An 18243-nucleotide genomic window follows, 5' to 3' on the forward strand; every position below is an offset into this window, starting at 1 on the left:
TAGTGAAGCTCAAGCAGTGCTGCCGTAACTGTGTGGTGGCCGGGCCTAGACAGGGAGATTGAAATTCTAGTTAAAGACTGTCCAGTCACTCACCTCCCCCGAACCTCTAGCCTCTAGCCTGGCCCTCTCGACCCTGGCAGTACTTGCAGCTGGTTATCGGTTATTAAATTCACAGGGTCCCCCACAACCAGCGATACCCGTTGGTAACACACGACTTGCACTCCAAATGGCCTGAATTGACTACCACCAGCTCCGTCACCTCCCAAGTCATTGTGGACTTTTTGGACTCGCTGTTCAACAGACAATGGCCCTCAGTTAGTTTCAGTCGACTTCACATCTTACCTGGAGAGTATGGGTATCCAACACATCTGCACTGCCCTTTATCACCCCCAGGCCAATGGTGGCATGGAATGCTTCCACCAGTCCCTAAAAACTGCCTTAGAGCACACCTGGCCCAAGGGTGCTCTTTCAAACAAGCCATTCGCCTCACCTAGCTACACTACCAGGCCTCACACCATAGCACCACAGGTGTCTCCCCCACCTTTCTCATGTTGGGCAGTGAGCTCCTTGACAGGCTTCATCCCTCTGCACCCCTGAGACTTCCCCCGGGAGTTAAAGCCTCTGTCACTCGCCAGCAGTGCCAGATGAATCAGCAGTTCGACAGACTCAAAAGTGCCAAAGCGCCTGATATCGCTGCCGAGGACTGGGTGAGAGTCCGCAGGCCCCACAGGAGCAATAAACTGGCCTTATTCTGGTCCCCTCCCCTAAGAGTATTCTATCTCCTGGACAATGGTACCCGATGGCACTCTAGCCACTTCTGAAAAGTGCCTGTGCCACTTCCAGTTTCCCTGCAAAGAAGCAGGGACCTGTCTCGTACCATTCCCTAACTGGAGTGGGAAACCCCAATGCCCCAGGTTGGCAGGCAAGACTTGAACCTTACTTTGCCTTGGCCCCATTTCCCCTAACCCGTCTGTAATTCCTCTGCCCCCGGGGTTCCCGTGCCCATCAGCTTCATATCCAGACTCTTTTTCCCCACGACTGGTTCGCACCCGATCCCACTTAAAAGACTTTGTTGCTACCTTTCATGTTTAGACAGCAGTGGGGGGGGGGGGATGGGGGGGGTTGTGTCCACTAGAGAGTGCTGTTTTATGGGATGATAGATTGTTCTGTTATCACTATGCATGCCTGATGGTGAAGTGTTCAATTGGTTCTGCCTAGTAAAATACAGGGCGTCCAGGGAGTTGTGCATGTTCGACCATTGTAAATATAACAACCAATATAATATAATATATAATATATAATATAACAAATTACCTTGTTCACAGACAAGGTAATTTGGTTACTTAGTACTTCAAAACTTGCAATTGCTTACATCAGTCCTAAACAGAATGGCCGTTATGTTAACTAATGCTAGTATCTAACTTGCTAAATTGTTTGAGAATGTAAACTTTATCGTTACAAAGCTACTTGTCAAAAATTACTGTGCAGATCTTCATTGTCAAATGATGAATGTTTGAAAACATTATTATAAACTGCTAAAAGATGTTTTGTGCGATTTTTGGTGCTCAGCTGGCTCAGTCGAAAATAGATAACTTTGCTTCTGCTCCTTACAAGGCTGAATTTATGAGGAGTTGAGTGCAGGGTTAACTTTCATAGGTTGCCAGATGCATTCCCATACAGTTCTACTTTTTATGCGATTATATGAGTAAGTCCAATGCAGAGAAGACATCTCCTGGGTTTCGTCATTTTGATGAATAATACCGCAAATTTACTGTCTAAATTGTGTATGTACAGGTCGGAGATTGGGCCAGTTCTCATGCAGTTTAACAGTAAATTACTGTAAATAATTACTGTAAAAAAGTGCATATTTTTTCCTTAAGATTACAGCTCAGTTTGACATTAACATACTGTAAAGTTTGTACAGTAAGGCACAGTGGAAAATACAGCAATAATACGGTAAAAACAACAAAACTGACAGCAGCATACTGTAAACATTACCTTTAGTAAGTTGCAGTTGGAAATACAGCAATAGTACTGTCAAAACAACAAAAATAATTTACATTGTGGTTAAGGTGTTAGCCTTCTGATCCAATCAACACATCTTAGTTGGTTCAAACCCCACTCCTGGTAGTGTCTCAAAAAATTTAAACAGATTGCAATTACACTACTTCTCATAAAAATAAATTTAAAATAAAAATAAAACTAATTTCTCAATGTAGTACTAAGACACCCTGTTAAGGAACAAAGGGGTTTTACACACTTTTTAATGGCTGAGAAGTTAAGCCACTGGGCTTAAGATTCAATAGATGCATGTTCTCATGGGTTTGAATCTATCTACTGGTAGTGTCACGCTAGTTTTAAATGGACTGAATTTTCATTACTTCTTAGTAAATCTGGTTATCAACAAAAAACTAACTGTTTTCTCGAAGTGGCACTAAGGTACCATGTTAAGTAACAAAGGGGTCTAAAGAGTTTGTCAGTTACTAGGGTGGCAGAGTGGTTAAGGTGTTGGTCTTAAAAATCAACAGATGCATGCCCTCATGGGTTTGTTTCCATCTCTTGGTGGTGTCTCAGTAGATTTAAATGGTTTGCAATAATGGACACATGTCCTTGTGGGTTTAAATGCTGCTCCTGGTAGAGACACTTGTGTTTTAAATAGATTTAATTTTCACTTCTTCTCTGTAAATGTGTTTGTCAACAAAAAATTAAAATTATTTGTCAAAGTGGTACTAAGGTACACTGTTAAGGAAAAATAGGATGGCCAGTGGTTAAGGCATTGGACTCAAGAGTCAATGGACATATGTCCTCCTAGGTTCAATCCCCATTTAAGGTTGTCACTAGTTTTACACACATTGCAATTACTCTACTTCTCAGTGACATAAAAAAGCACTTGCAATAATGCTACTTCTTGTCAACAAAAAACAAATTACTTCATCGAAGTAGTACTAAGGCACCCTTTTAAGAAACAAAGGGGTTTGCCATAACTTTTGATGGCCGACAGGTCATGCAGTTGGACTTATGATCTAAAAGATGCATGTCCTCAAAGGTTTGAATCCTTTTCCTGGTAGTGTTTACATTTAAATGGATTGAAATTACGCTTTTCAGTAATTATGGTAATTGTAGTTATCCACAAAAATGTGTCAAATGGTCAAGGTGTTGGGCTTAAGATCCAATGGATGCATTTGAGTTCGAACCCCATTACTGGTAGAATCATACTATTTTAAATGGATTGCATTTTGTTTAGTTATCTTCGTAGTCAAAATAAACAAGCAGTGATCTGTCCTCAGAACTGTTTTAATCAGGCCACATGTAAACGTACAGTCTACCCACAAATCACATCCTGTCTACTTCACATATGTGTCACAGCCCATCTCTAATATTTGGGCTCCCCCTAGTGGTTTACTATGGAACACAACATATCCCTCTCTCTCAGAATAAACAAACCAGGAGGACTTGGACCTCATCACAAGTAGTAACAGGTTAAGTTATTAGTTAGTATTTGTTAAGTAACATCCATTACAGTAACTTACAGCTGTACCGTAAGATATAAATCAGCATTTACTCATAACTTTTCAAACGCATTCTTTAATACTTAGTGATATTAAAACCCAATAGTATGTCTATAAATCAATAACATTGTTGATAACAAATAATCTTATAGTAATGCATTGTTTTTAGATGCTCTGAATGATACTCACAGAACAAGTCACATAACAATATTCACAGAACAGGCTTCATTTATTCTCTCCATTATACTACATAGACACATGAGACCAACTACACAATGCATTGGATGGTATTTCACATTATATAGTCCTGAGTCCATGCAGGTGCACACCTACTCCAAACAGGGCATGTAACTACTGCAGGTTGTTCATTCCCTACAGATTCTGTACCCTCAGAATCAAACAATGGCAGTTCACCAAACTCATCTGTTCCCTTTGGCCCTATGCATTCCAGCATCGTTTATCCCACAAAAATAATTTAGACTCATCACTCTTTAATTAAAATATAGTGGTTACATAAGCAATTACAAAGGGAGTAAATGGGGCCAGTCCAAAAAAAATTAAATTCACACTGTTTCAAAACAAAAGCCAAAAGATGTATACAGTATATGTGTTAACATGATTTTAGTATGATAAAATCACTTATTAAAGGGATAGTTCAGCCAAAAATGAAAATTCTCTTATTATTTACTCACCCTCAAGCCATCCCAGATGTGTATGACTTTCTTTCTTCTGAAGAACACAAATTAAGATTTTTGAAGAATATCTCAGCTCTGTTAGGTCCTCACAATGCAAGTGAATGGTGGCCAAAAATGTGAATTTCCAAAAATCACATTTTGTCAGCATAAAAGTAATCCATAAGACTTCAGTGGTTAAATCCATGTCTTCAGAAGAAATATAATAGGTGTGGGTGAGAAACAGATCAATATTTAAGTCCTTTTTTACTATAAACCTCCACCTTTGACCAGCCCCGACCAGTAGGTGGCAATTTGCATGAAGAATACAAATCGCCAAAAAACAAAAGAAGAAAGTGGAAGTGAAAGTGGATATGATATTTATAATATAATAGTTTTGTTGTCATGACAACGAAGTTGTAATATTGGATATAGCTTTACACAGATAAGTAAGTAAGCGGTTTTATCACACTAAAATTGTGTTAACACGTACTGTATAATGTTTGTGTCTGGCATATATATATATATATATATATATATATATATATATATATATATATATATATATTACTCTAATTGAGCCTACCTTGCATTGAACCAAAACATTCGTTTAATGCTGCTCTGTGGGTAAATGTGTTTGTGTTGTCAACAAAGTAATAATCTTTTTTTAAGGGGATGGTGTAGGGGTTAGGTTAGGGGGGATCTATTACTTATGGGTCTTTGACAAATTACACCCCAAATTAAAATGAGAAACCTTTTAAAAATCTAGTTTAAAACACTTATTCTCAGAAATGTAATCTTTGAACAGTTTGGTTCATACATTTAAAAAAAAACCTTTATAGCACTGTCTAAAAAAATAAAATAAAAAATAAATAAAAATCAAACTTTCAAATTGTCATGTGGTGTAACCATTAAGTAAAAAGTAGTATAATACTTTCTTTGCACCTTGAATACAACTTAATCATTCATTTCCAAAACATTTTCAAACAAATTTTTCAAATATTTTTTTTAATAAATATTATGACTTTTTGAGTCAAACATATCAAGAATTTGGTTACACCACATGAATAAAATGTGCCTTTTCATAAACATGTCAAAATAAATATCAGATTTTTTAAAGCATCTTCCTTTCTACATCCGTTGACTTCTGGGCGTTCCAATTTCTCCCATTCTTTTTAATAGAAGTGGCCCGTCTATACTAAATAGTCTCAGTACCAATGTTTATCTCGGCAAACTAAATACTGCCAAAACAATATTTTACTGTGTTTTATAGTTTTTATGGTCAACATAAACAACAAAATGGCTACCTACATGTTGGTTACACCCAAAGATTTTGATTTGGTGGACAAAAAGCATTTAAAAATATGAATCATATTTTAAAACAATTGTTTCACTGTTTATTTTTTTAAGAAATAACAATAAAGTCATGCCAACATTTCTTTTTTCAGGAATTTCAGATTTTAATAAGACATTTTTTTTTACTGTCTCTGGACAGAAAAATATCAATATGACTTTAAACTCAGCAACTGAAAAAATGTTCATCATAGAAGAGGTGTATTCAAGTAAATGGTTTGTGTGAATTGCATTTTTAATGTATTTTTAATTTAATAGATCAGGAGAAAAATGAGCGTCACTTCATTGACCCTTAGGGCACATGGCCATAATATGCACCTGTTACCCTCTGTTATTGTATTTTATGTTGAATCTTGTAAAAAGAATCCATGTTATGATCATGAAAATGTTTTGTTTTTTTCAAGATTGCTCCCTCACTGCAGACACACTTTTTCTACTCCAATCCACTACTTGACCATGTTTGAAAGTGCGTGAAACATTTGAAAACTTGTGGCATAGGAAGGACAAGTCAACCTATCGCAAACTCCAACATACCCGCAAGTTTTTCAGAAAACTGGCATCTTTTTTCACAGTGGAGAGAGAGCACGTGCATTCAGATTGCGGGACTAAAGCGTCACACTGGCAGCATATATCTAAACTGTACAAGTGTCCAGATCTGATTGGGGAATTTCACCTATAGAAATCTGGCAACCTCACACATGTTGAAATCTAATTCTGACCAGCTAATTGCCCTTAATTAAAGTCTGTTATTTATCAAACGTATTAAAGTTAAATGTTAAATATTTTACTTGCATGATTAGTTCTAAATAATACATGCCACAATTGATCTAAAGGGGATGGTAAGCGGGGGATGGTGGTTTAACAAGGGGGATGCTTTTTGGTATTTCTTGCAATAAGGGGGATGGCATCCCCTCACATCCCCCTTCAATTCAAGACCTGATTGTAGCTGAGTGGCTAAGTCATTAGATCTAAAACACAAGAAAAACATACCTTTATGGGTTTGAATCCCACTCCTGGTAAAATGAGTTTTAAATGGAGTACAGTAAATGCTGTTTTGCAGGTAGATGTGCTGGTGTTATCAACAAAGAAACAATCTGCTATCTCAAAACTGTACTGAAGAACCCTGTTAAGGAAACAATGGTTCATTTATGGTGGTTTCACATATAGTACGTTTTAAGTGAACCAAACCCAGTTCAGTTAAAGTGAACCAGAAAGGGAACCAGCCACAAATGACCTCAGTGCTTTTGGTGTTCACAATGTAAGTGGACTTAAAAGAGGACCCAGTTTCTTTTTTGGTCCTCTTCACATTAATGTGGTCTCAGACTCATTGTTGTTCACACCACAGCTCCTCAAGAACTCAGACCCCATTGCAGCTAGGGCTGTCACGATTATGAAATTTGGCTGACAATAATTTTTCATATATAATTGCATAATTGATTATTATGATAAGCAATTGTCATTCAAATTGTCATACTTCTTAAGGTGTACGTATGCTTATGACAGATAGGCCTACACCTTAAGTAGTAATTTATTAATATTTAACTTGAAATCATATAATAAAATGGGGCTATATGATTACTTTTAAGGCTTTAAAAAATATTGAATTTTTCATTAAAAATTATTGCACAGGGATAGAATTGCATAAAAAGTAATATTTTATATGTCACATAATTTATGAAATCCAGACAACACCACCAACTATATTACGTTATGCAATAGTAATAATGTATACTGTATTTCTGTCCTAAATTCTTCACTCTCTCATGTTATGTTAAGGCTCTCCGATAAAACCTGCATGAAGGAAAACATTTGTAATTCTGTGTGCATTGGAAAATATGTTTTTTATCTATCATCTCGAGAGTAATGGAGCAAGCACGTGTCTCCTCCTGTGTGTCATTTACATTGTGTGTATGAGACAAGAACATTTGCCATTACGCAAATAAAATTAAAGTGAAACTATAAAAATCCTCGCTTGCATTTTCTTGGGAGTTTGGCGCAAACCTCCGTAGATGGTACGCCCATCAAAGCACTTTAAAGCGGTTCATCTTAAAGGTGCACTCAGCAATTCCTGAGAAACACTGTTGATATTCCAACTCAACTGCCAAAACAAACACAGCCCTCCCTTCAATGCTCCTTTGGAAGCTCCGCCCCCCAAATTCATGCATGCGAGACGGTTTTACGCACACCAGCTCCAGACACTCACAACTGTCCTGCTACTAAATCTAACATCACAACAACAGCATATATGGGTTCTGTGAAACATAGCAAAATTTATGTTTCCCACCTATCGAGAAAAAAAGAGATTAACTTCTGCATCCGTCTTCAAGCCTTTTACCTCTCGGAGGTCTCTCCACCGCTGAAAAGCCTCGCCGATGTTGATGCGGCTCCTAGCCCTCGACTTATCATAATCATTCTTTTTTAATTTATATTCATCTGACCTTTTTCTCTCGGTCTGTTTCTTAGCCATTTGTCCTCCTTGGAGTTTAGAAAGTTCGCATCAGCCAGATTTGCCGGCGCTCTTCTAATGAATTTCCCTCTCACTCTGCCCCCACCCCCCATCCTGTGCACGCGCAAGAACCACCCTGTTGCTGATTGGCTGGAGTAGTGTTGTGTGGATCAGTCTGATCCACTTTGTTTATGTTCTGTTTACAGAGCCAGGGCTGTGTACAAATACTAGATTTTTTTTTCAGCCCACCCACAGAACAGACAGCTAGCAGACTGTGAGGAGATATTTGCAGAATTTGACAAAAAGTGTATTGGATTAGAATTACTGAGTGCACCTTTAAGGCGCTGCTCTGCTCTGAATGCGGCCGGTCCGTTCATTTTAGGTGCTCAAATAATACAACAAGAATGGAATATGAGACACAAAAACATGTCATGGTAATCATGGTATATCTATATTCGCTTAAAATTCTCATATGTGGACAGTAAATTGTGATTAGAATATGAAGTATGTAATGCAGCTACCTGTATGTATGGCAAGCCACTAGGTACTTATGTCAGAAAATGCAAAGCGGACTGGTACTCAGGGCTGTAGCTAGTGGGGTGAAAGGTGGTAATGATTCTAGGGGCCCACAGGTCCAGGGGGCCCCACAACAAATTATAAACTGGAGTGGTGGTGGCATAGTGGACTAAAGCACTGAACTGATAAGCAGAAGATTGTTGGTTCAATCCCCACAGCCACCACCATTGTGTCATTGAGCAAGGCACTTAACTCCAGGTTGCTCTGGGGGGATTGCCCCTGTAATAAGGGCACTGTAAGTTGCTTTGTATAAAAGTGTCTGCCAAACACGTGAATGTGAACTGTATTTTTTCAATAGGAAAGGGGCCCTGACCAATATACAGACAGCCCTGCTGGTACCTCTTCGCTTTCACATCGTACAAATCAATTGAACCACAAAAGGACCCACAAACGAACTGTACTCAGACCACCTCCTGAGTTCGGTTCACTTTTGGGTCCTTTTAAGGGTGTCTAAGTCCACCTGGTTTGTTCGCATATACACGTTATACCGCTCTGAGAGAGCTTGGAGTGCTCAAATGAACTAGGTGTGAAAATGCCCTTAAATTCACACCAGGATGGCTGACTGGTTAAGGCATTAGACATAAGATCCAATGTACACATGTCTAGTGATTCAAACCTCACTCCTGGTACAGGTACATTTTAAATGGGTCTCAATATTGTAGTGCTGCTAGATGGTTATTAACAAATAGGTTGATCCAAGTGTTTCTGAAACAAACCAACAAATGCATAATGTAAAGAAATAATATGCTAACTTTATTGTGCTCAGCAGTAACAGTTCTAGCTACTAAAAGGGGGGGGGGGGGGTGATTGTAAATGAGTTGTTGACCGTGCCTCGTGCCGCCCCCCCACAAGATGTCGCCCTGGCCAACTGCCCATGTCGCCCCTGCCTAAATCCGCCTCTGGTGCTCAGTATTGTCATTAATTTATTCTCCTAAATAAATACATACTTATACAGGTTAAACAACACATGTGTTTATTAATCTATGTAAAGCTACCTAGGTACAGATTAAGTGTTTCCTTACATACCAACAATACCTTATTTCCATATCGTGCACTAAATGTACTTCATTCAAATAAAAAACACAATACTGACATCTACAGGTAAAAAAAATGGTAACATATCTTCAGTGTTATTACGCATAACTTGAATATGGCGAGAAAAATGTGACTTTGAAATAGAGGGTACCAAAACTATGTTAATAAGTTTTTCTTATTAAAATTAAAATTTTTAATTTCTTTTATCCATTATTGCAGTCAGTGTGCTTTCCTCCAGCACTGCATTGAATTTAGGGTTAACTGGGAAATTTTGTGCACTTTAAATTTTACTCCAATTGTGATTGTCACTCCCAACACATCAGACAAACAAGTATGTATTCAAGTTAAACCAGCTAGTACAGACTTGTGTGTTAAGAAGAAATAAATGTACATATCAGAATTTAGGTGTCCCAATGTACCAGATTACCCTAATTCACCAAATGCTATGTGTCAGTTGAAATGCATTATAGGGCTGCATTTTTAAAGCACCACTTTAAGCTAAAGGCTTACTCTTACACAACACCTTTTGCAGAAGTAACTAACTTTCAGTCTGATTAAACCTATACTGTTGCAATACGATGTATTACATAAATTATCTAATCATAGAATCCTTAAGAGGAACATTTAGTTCACCCACAAATGAAATTCTGTCACCATTTACTCACAATAAAGTGTTCAAACAAGCATACCAATGCAACAGTGAAAGATAAAAAATATTTTATTAAATTAATACAACAAACTATACACAAGATCCTTCTCATAAGCACTTTAACATAGACAATAAAACAATCAATTCTGTATGATGCTTGCCCGTGTACTGTACACGGGCATTGTAAAACACTTTTCTCTTATGGTTTCCGTTACAATATCTTTTACACGTCAACTAAATGTCCTGTGACACTCGCAATAAAAAAAAATAAAAAAAACAGTAACAAGATTGCAGTATCACTTTGACTAATTTGCATTGCAGCTTCTGTGGTTAAGACACAAAACTTTTCAGTGACACCCATCGAGCACATGGCAACAGGACATGGGTTATGAATGTCCTCTTTATATCAAATGAGAATACAGGTTAACATAGGCCACTGTAAATCACATGACTTTTGGTTAAGTTTGCACAAAAATGAAAATTCTATCGCATGTTGTTCCAAACCTCCCATGGAGCACTAATAGAGATGTTAGACCAAATCTTAGCCTCAGTCACCATTTACTTTTATTGTATGGAATGAAATGCAATGGAAGTGAATGGTGGCAGATGCTGACAATGTGCCTAAAATCTCCTTTTGTGCTCTGCGGAAGGAAAACTTTTTCAAACTCCATGAGGTGGAGTAAATAATGACAGAATTTTCATTTTTGGGTAACCTATCCCTTTAATACAAGAATGATGCTTAACACGCATGAAGGTAAATTGCACATTGAGATAAGATTGTTGTTCGTTTAATTAATATGCTATTGCTTAAGTAAATGCATGTGAAATGAAAAAGCACAACATGAACACTGAAATCACTTATTGCAACATGGAAAACAACAACAGAAGAGCTGTCGACAAGGGTTTTTCTTCTTATATATCACAGCCTTCTTTATTTGCGTAGTCGCTTTGGCCACAAAGTCCTCTGTGGCACACACATTAGCCTCAATGTTGTCCACCATGAGCCCCTGTTCCTCCACCAGCAAAGCCAGCTGGAAAAACAGATCATGGATGTCTCGGATGCGACTCTCCAACTCCAGAAGCTCCTTGTGGCGATTCTCGATCTCATTGAGCGCTGAGCGAGCGGTTCGCCCATCTGTGAGCAAGTCGTCTGAGAAGACATTCCACTTGCCAGTCTCGATCATTTCTTCAATTTGATCTCCAGTCACCTCTTTACCCACGATTTCCGCTTGCCTTTGGATGCGAGTCTTGCAGTTGTCCCTCTGCGCCATTTCAGCCTTGTTGTATTCGTTCATAGCCTCGTGAAACGAGCCCGTTATTGAGACGAACTGGCAGCGTATCATACGGACCAAAGCTGATTGAGGTCCATGTTTCTCCTCCAACTCTTTACAAAGTGCAGCCATCTTCTGTATGCGAGCATACAGGTTCTCCCCTTTTGTTTTGATGCTCTTTGCAATTGTGTTGGAGTCGCGTTTGATGCTGCTGATGCGTCTGACGGAGGTGAGAAAGCGAGTGTTTTGTTTGCCCAGTCTCTTTACCTCCATCCTGAGATGAGTGATTTCTTTCTGGATGGATTGGGCTTCTCTGAAGATGTCATCCATGACATCTTCGCCCTCAAACACCACCGCCTGCTGTTCAAGTTCACCATTGTCCACATCTTCACCATTATCCACTCGGTCTTCCTCTTGGACGACTTTGGTGGCAACACCTCCCAGTTCAACTAGCCTGTCCCGCATTTCTCCTGGAAAAAAGGAAGATTAAAAGTATAGTACACACAAAAATGAAGGTTCTGGGTTTTTTTTTTACTCACTATGACAATCCAAACTTGAGTGATTTCCTTTCTTTCGTGGAAAAGAGCAAAATGTTTAGTTATTCACTGAAAATCTTGCCCTTCAATGTTCATGTCAGGTTTGACTTTATTAACATTGTATAATGACTGTCAAGTTGCACTGACGTCAAACGTGATGCGTCATATCTAACGTCGCTTTCAGAGCTATAGCGGAGAGGAAGACTTTCATTGAAAAATTACTTTTGTTCTAGGGCAGGGCGATATGCCTAGAAAAAAAAATTTCAGCCTATTGACGAAATTTTACATTTATACAATAATTATGTATTTGCTCTGAAATTGTTAAAAGTGATTTTTTTATTATTAGAGGAACCAACATTTCAACCATTGTAGCCAAGTAGATTCAAAATGTTTAATGCATGAAATAAAAATCAATGTAATAATAATGAAGGAATGTTTTCCACACTTTTTCATTAAATTAACACGAGGAAGAATTATATTTGATCATTTTCATTTATATGCTCCAATATACAACAATACATAGTAATAAAAAGCTTTATTTACTCACATATTGTTTTACTAAAATGTTTTTTGGGGGAATTTTCAGGGTGTGCAAAAACTACAACTTCGCTTCATGTTTTGGAATCCATTTAATTATTATTATAATAGCCTACTGAATTATTATTGTGGGACCCAGTCAACTTTATTATAATATAATACTGAAATATTATTATTATTTTGAGGATAAGATTTTTTATACAATAGCAATTCTGTTGTGCTTTCTTTACCTTCACCTGGGACCTTTATTTTGGTGGAAAACTGAACAGTGTGTATTTGACAGTTCACAATGTTCTAGCGATTTCGCAATTATATTGTGAATATTTATAATTATCACCCAGCCCTATATGAAGTCACAATTCACTTTCATTATATGAAAAAAAAAAAAAAAAAGGATTTGTGCAACACTTCTCAGAAGAAAGTCATAGGTGAGTAAATAATGGCAGAAGTTTCATTTTTGGGAAAACATTAACCTAAAACAGAGGTGTGTGTATATATATACACACACACACACACACACACACACACACACACACACACACACACACACACACACACACACACACACTGACCAGCCACAACATTAAAACCACTGACAGGTGAAGTGAATATCATTGATGATCTCATTACAATGACACCTGTCAAGGAGTGGGATATATTAGGCAAGTGAACAGTCAGTTCTTGAATTTCATGTGTTGGAAGCAGGAAAAATGGGCAAGCGTAAGGATCTGAGCAACTTTGACAAGGGTCAAATTGTGATGGCTAGACGACTGGGTCAGAGCATCTCCAAAACGGCAGGTCTTGTGGGGTGTTCCCGGTATGCAGTGGTTAGTACCTACCAAAAGTGGTCCAAAGAAGGACAACCCGTGAACCAACAACAGGGTCATGGGCGCCCAAAGCTCACTGATGCGTGTGGGGAGCGAAGGCTAGCCCATCTGGTCCGATCCCACAGAAGAGCTACGGTAGCACAAATTGCTGAAAAACTTAATGCTGGCCATGATAGAAAGATGTCAGAACACACAGTGCATTGCAGCTTGCTGCGTATGGGGCTGTGAAGCCGCAGACGGATCAGAGTGCCCATGCTGACCCCTGTCCACCGCTGAAAGTGCCTACAATGGGCACGTGAGCATCAGAACTGGACCATGGAGCAATGGAAGAAGGTGGCCTGGTCTGATGAATCACATTTTCTTTTAGATCATGTGGATGACCAGGTGCGTGTGCATCGTTTATCTGGGGAAGAGATGGCATAAGGATGCACCATGGGAAGAAGGCAGGCCGGAGCCAGTGTGATGCTCTGGGTAATGTTCTGCTGGGAAACCTTTGGTCCTGGCATTCATGTGGATGTTACTTTGACACGTACCAACTCTCTAAAGATTTCTGCTGACCACATACACCCCTTCATGGAAACGGTATTACCTGATGGCAGTGGCCTCTTTCAGCAGGATAATGTGCCCTGCCACACTGCAAAAATTGTTCAGGAATGGTTTGAGGAACATGACAAAGAGTTAAAGGTGTTGACTTGGCCTCCAAATTCACCAGATCTCAATCCAATTGAGCTTCTATGGGATGTGCTGGACCAACAACCTATGGAGGATCTGCTGCTAACGTCTTGGTGCCAGATACCACAGGACAGCTTCAGAGGTCTTGTGGAGTCCATGCCTTGACGGGTCAGAGCTGTTTTGGTGGCACACGGGGGACCTACACAATATTAGGCAGGTGGTTTTGATGTTGTGGTTGATCTGTGTATGTGTATATATATATATATATATACACACTGGCAGCCAAAATTTTGAATAATGTACAGTTTAGGAAGGAAATTGGTACTTTAATTCACCAAAGTGGCATTCAACTGATCACAAAGTATAGTCAGGACATTACTGATGTAAAAAACAGCACCATCACTATTTGAAAAAAGTCATTTTTGATCAAATCTAGATAGCAGCCATCACTCCAACACCTTATCCTTGAGTAATCATGCTAAATTGCTAATTTGGTACTAGAAAATCACTTACCATTATATCAAACACAGTCGAAAGCTATTTGGTTTGTTAAATGAAGCTTAACATTGTCTTTGTGTTTGTTTTTGAGTTGTCACAGTATGCAATAGACTGGCATGTCTTAAGATCAATATTAGGTCAAAAATGGCAAAAAAAGAAACAGCTTTCTCTAGAAACTCATCAGTCAATCATTGTTTTGAGGAATGAAGGCTATACAATGCTTCAAATTGCCAAAAAAAACTGAAGATTTGATACAAATGTGTACACTACAGTCTTCAAAGACAAAGGACAACTGTCTCTAACAAGGACATAAAGAGATGTGGAAGGCCAGATGTACAACTAAACAAGAGGATAAGTACATCAGAGTCTCTAGTTTGAGAAATAGACACCTCACATGTCCTCAGCTGACAACTTCATTGAATTCTACCCGCTCAACACCAGTTTCATGTACAACAGTAAAGAGAAGACTCAGGGGTGCAGGCCTTATGGGAAGAATTGCAAAGAAAAAGCCACTTTTGAAACAGAAAAACAAAAAGAAAAGGTTCGAGTGGGCAAAGAAACACAGACATTGGACAACAGATAATTGGAAAAGAGTGTTATGGATCTTAACCCCATTGAGCTTTTGTGGGATCAGCTAGACTGTAAGGTGCGTGAGAAGTGCCCGACAAGACAGACACATCTATGGCAAGTGCTACAGGAAGTGTGGGGTGAAATGTCACCTGAGTATCTGGACAAACTGACAGCTAGAATGTCAAGGATCTGCAAAGCTGTCATTGCTGCATGTGGAGGATTTTGTGATGATAACTATTTGAAGTAGTTTAAGTATGTTAATTTTTCATATTATTAATGTCCTGACTATACATTGTGATCAGTTGAATGCCACTTTGGTGAATAAAAGTACCAATTTCTTTCCATAAGAGCAAAATCTGTACATTATTCCAAACTTTTGGCCACCAGTGTGTGTGTATATATATATATATACATAGTGGTTAATGGTGAGTTGCCTCACATTTTTACTTAACTTGTGGTACAAATGAAGACTTGCCATGTCCAGTTCAAGTGGAGAAATCTCAAATAAAACATGATGCTGCACATTTCCCATCAGATCAAGTCACAAGAGTGAATAAAAAGGGTGCGGAACTTCCCTTTACTCTACTGTTAAACACCATGAGACACCACTAAGAGCAAATATGACTTTAAGAGCTTATTTCTAAAATCCTGGGGTAAACACCATGTTGTATAATTATGAAAATACAACACTCAAGCAATGGAACCACAATTGAATAGAACAATAGATCGTCCAGTTTATGCCGGATGTAAGGTCAACACTGTGCACCTATTTTAATGTAAACATTACTTTTGACTTAAAAGGAAGTACAGCGAATAAAATATCGGCGTTGATTCACTGTAAACAATTTTAATGCACTAATTAAAGTTGATATTATAGTGATAAACAACCAAGCGTGTCTAAATTGGCTTCCTCGACACATCGAATAGAATTCAAGACTATGAATCACGACCCAACAAAAAGGCAAAACTTAGAGACTTTGTAGTCATAAAGTTCAGTGTATAGTTTTATACCGATTTGAACACGGAGTCTTGATTTGACTTTCCACAAGTTTTCCTCCAAACTTTCCGACCCATTTTAAGTAAATCGCATTTGACTGAATTTTGAAATAAATAATAAAACAATAAATAAACTGTTACATTACCCTATTTCATGCCCCTTTGACCACTCAGGATTGTAAACACAAGTTTAATCGTTTCCAAATACAACCACACTTGCACCATCTCATCTCACATCATCGTTACAGGAAATAACGTTGCAGTAGAATGACTGGTGGGAGTTTCCGACAAGTCGCTACACGAAAGTTATAACTGATTAAAAGGAAGAGATCTCTTGCAAAGGGTTATCACTGTAAACACATCTTCAGCCAAAATCAATATGGGATCTTCAGACTGTAAAGCTTTCAGAATCGTTTTGTCATTATCTATGCAAAGAATATTTTCTAAACTCTATTTTATGAGGCTACCATTACTTTTTTACTAAAAAGAAAATATATATATATATATATATATATATATATATATATATATATATATATATATTTTTTTTTTTTTTTTTTTTTTTTTTTTTACATTAGTGGTCAAATTAATCATAAATAATCAATTAATTAATCCATTAAAGACTCTTATACATGGGCCATTTTATATAAACATTTAGGCCAGCTATGTTTAGAATAAATTATTTTAAGGTTGAGCAAATAGCAAATGTCATTTGCTTGACAGTATATGGAAAGTCTGAGGTCTTTGGCTCTTTAAAATGTGTAAACTGCAGATAATCTCTCTTGTTATCATGATAGCATTTTATATATTATATTTTATATATTCATTCCAGTCTAATTCTACACTCCAAAAAATATTTTAGCCTATTTTTAAGATTAACAAAATTCCATCAAATTGAACTGTGTAATGTCTTACAAAATTACAATTAAAAATAAACCTTAAAATATTTAGTTTTATTATTATTATTATTATTATTATTATTATTTTGTCTGAGATATTTACATTTGATAGAACTTTGTTATGAAATTGAAAGTTTTTTTTTTTTTGTTTTTTTTTTTTTTTTGAGTGTATGATGGAAATCAAGTCACCATTGTCTTTACCAAAGCACTTATTGACAAAACAAAACAAAACAAAAAATAATTATTCATAGCATGTTAAGGCTGTGAACTGTAGCCCCATCCTTTACTGACAAACTCTTGGACAATTATTACTTTGGTATGTAGTCTGCTTTGCTTGCAGTCAACCACTAAGGCCTACACATTATTGGATTCCTTAATCTACACATTAATTCTGAATGCTTTGACTGTTTCTGTAGTAACAAGAGGTCTGGTGCAATCAACTCTTGGCCACAGGTGACCCATAGGATACACACAGAGCCAGCAGCTCCCATATCTTGTGCTTGAGGGAAAATGTGCCAATGCTAAAATAATGCAGTAATGTGTTCTAAAGCTACTTTTTTAAACAGATGTAAAGCAGAGGAGTCAAAGTAATCATGTTAGTGAAAAACAAGAAGTGAAACAGCCTAAAGATTCTCTGCACTGAGGACATAATCACAACAGCCACACAAAGCAACACAATATAACATGGTTTGTATGCAAGTGCTGGATATAATAGCTCACACTTTATGTAATCTAGAAAATGTGGTGAATTTAAAGGGAAACAGCCCTTCAGTCTATGCAGCACACACACCACATGATGGCAGTGGAGCAAAAAGTTGGCCTAGTGAGTTCTCAGCAGCTTGTGACCCTTCCAAAAACACAAAACATTCACTGATTTTTGAAATCGCCACCATTTATAGCACTTTGCCCATGAAGTCTTGAAATTGACTTATAGAGACCAACTTTGTGTTTTTGAAAATTATGGCAAATTTCTGTTGCCTGTGCTTTATAGGAGCTTAAGCCTATCTTCAGCTGACCAGAGGAGAGGGTTTCCTCTTTGTACCATGGTTCTCTCCTTACTTCAGGGTCTGAAGGAGTTTTCATTGTTCTGTAAATTTATACTTGTCCAAATAATGTTGCTTAAACATGATACAGACACAGTACACTGTTCTCAATGTTTGTTTGCGTTTTCACCATATTCTGAGCCTCAATTCCTTGG

At 37.7% G+C, this 18243-nt stretch overlaps 1 protein-coding gene across 1 annotated transcript; it reads right to left on the reverse strand.

Moving 5' to 3' along the window:
* Positions 1–10290: 10290 nt before the first annotated feature.
* stx11a (syntaxin 11a) lies at positions 10291–16457 on the reverse strand. The gene is made up of 2 exons (XM_051647312.1): positions 16293–16457; positions 10291–11980 (listed from the first exon to the last, which is right to left on the reverse strand). The coding sequence occupies exon 2, from the start codon at positions 11973–11975 to the stop codon at positions 11094–11096; it is 882 nt and encodes a 293-aa protein (XP_051503272.1). The 5' UTR covers positions 11976–11980; positions 16293–16457; the 3' UTR covers positions 10291–11093.
* Between the last annotated feature and the right edge of the window lie 1786 nt (positions 16458–18243).

Source organism: Myxocyprinus asiaticus, chromosome 20 (assembly GCF_019703515.2).
Source record: "Myxocyprinus asiaticus isolate MX2 ecotype Aquarium Trade chromosome 20, UBuf_Myxa_2, whole genome shotgun sequence".
NCBI classification, from domain to species: domain Eukaryota; kingdom Metazoa; phylum Chordata; class Actinopteri; order Cypriniformes; family Catostomidae; genus Myxocyprinus; species Myxocyprinus asiaticus.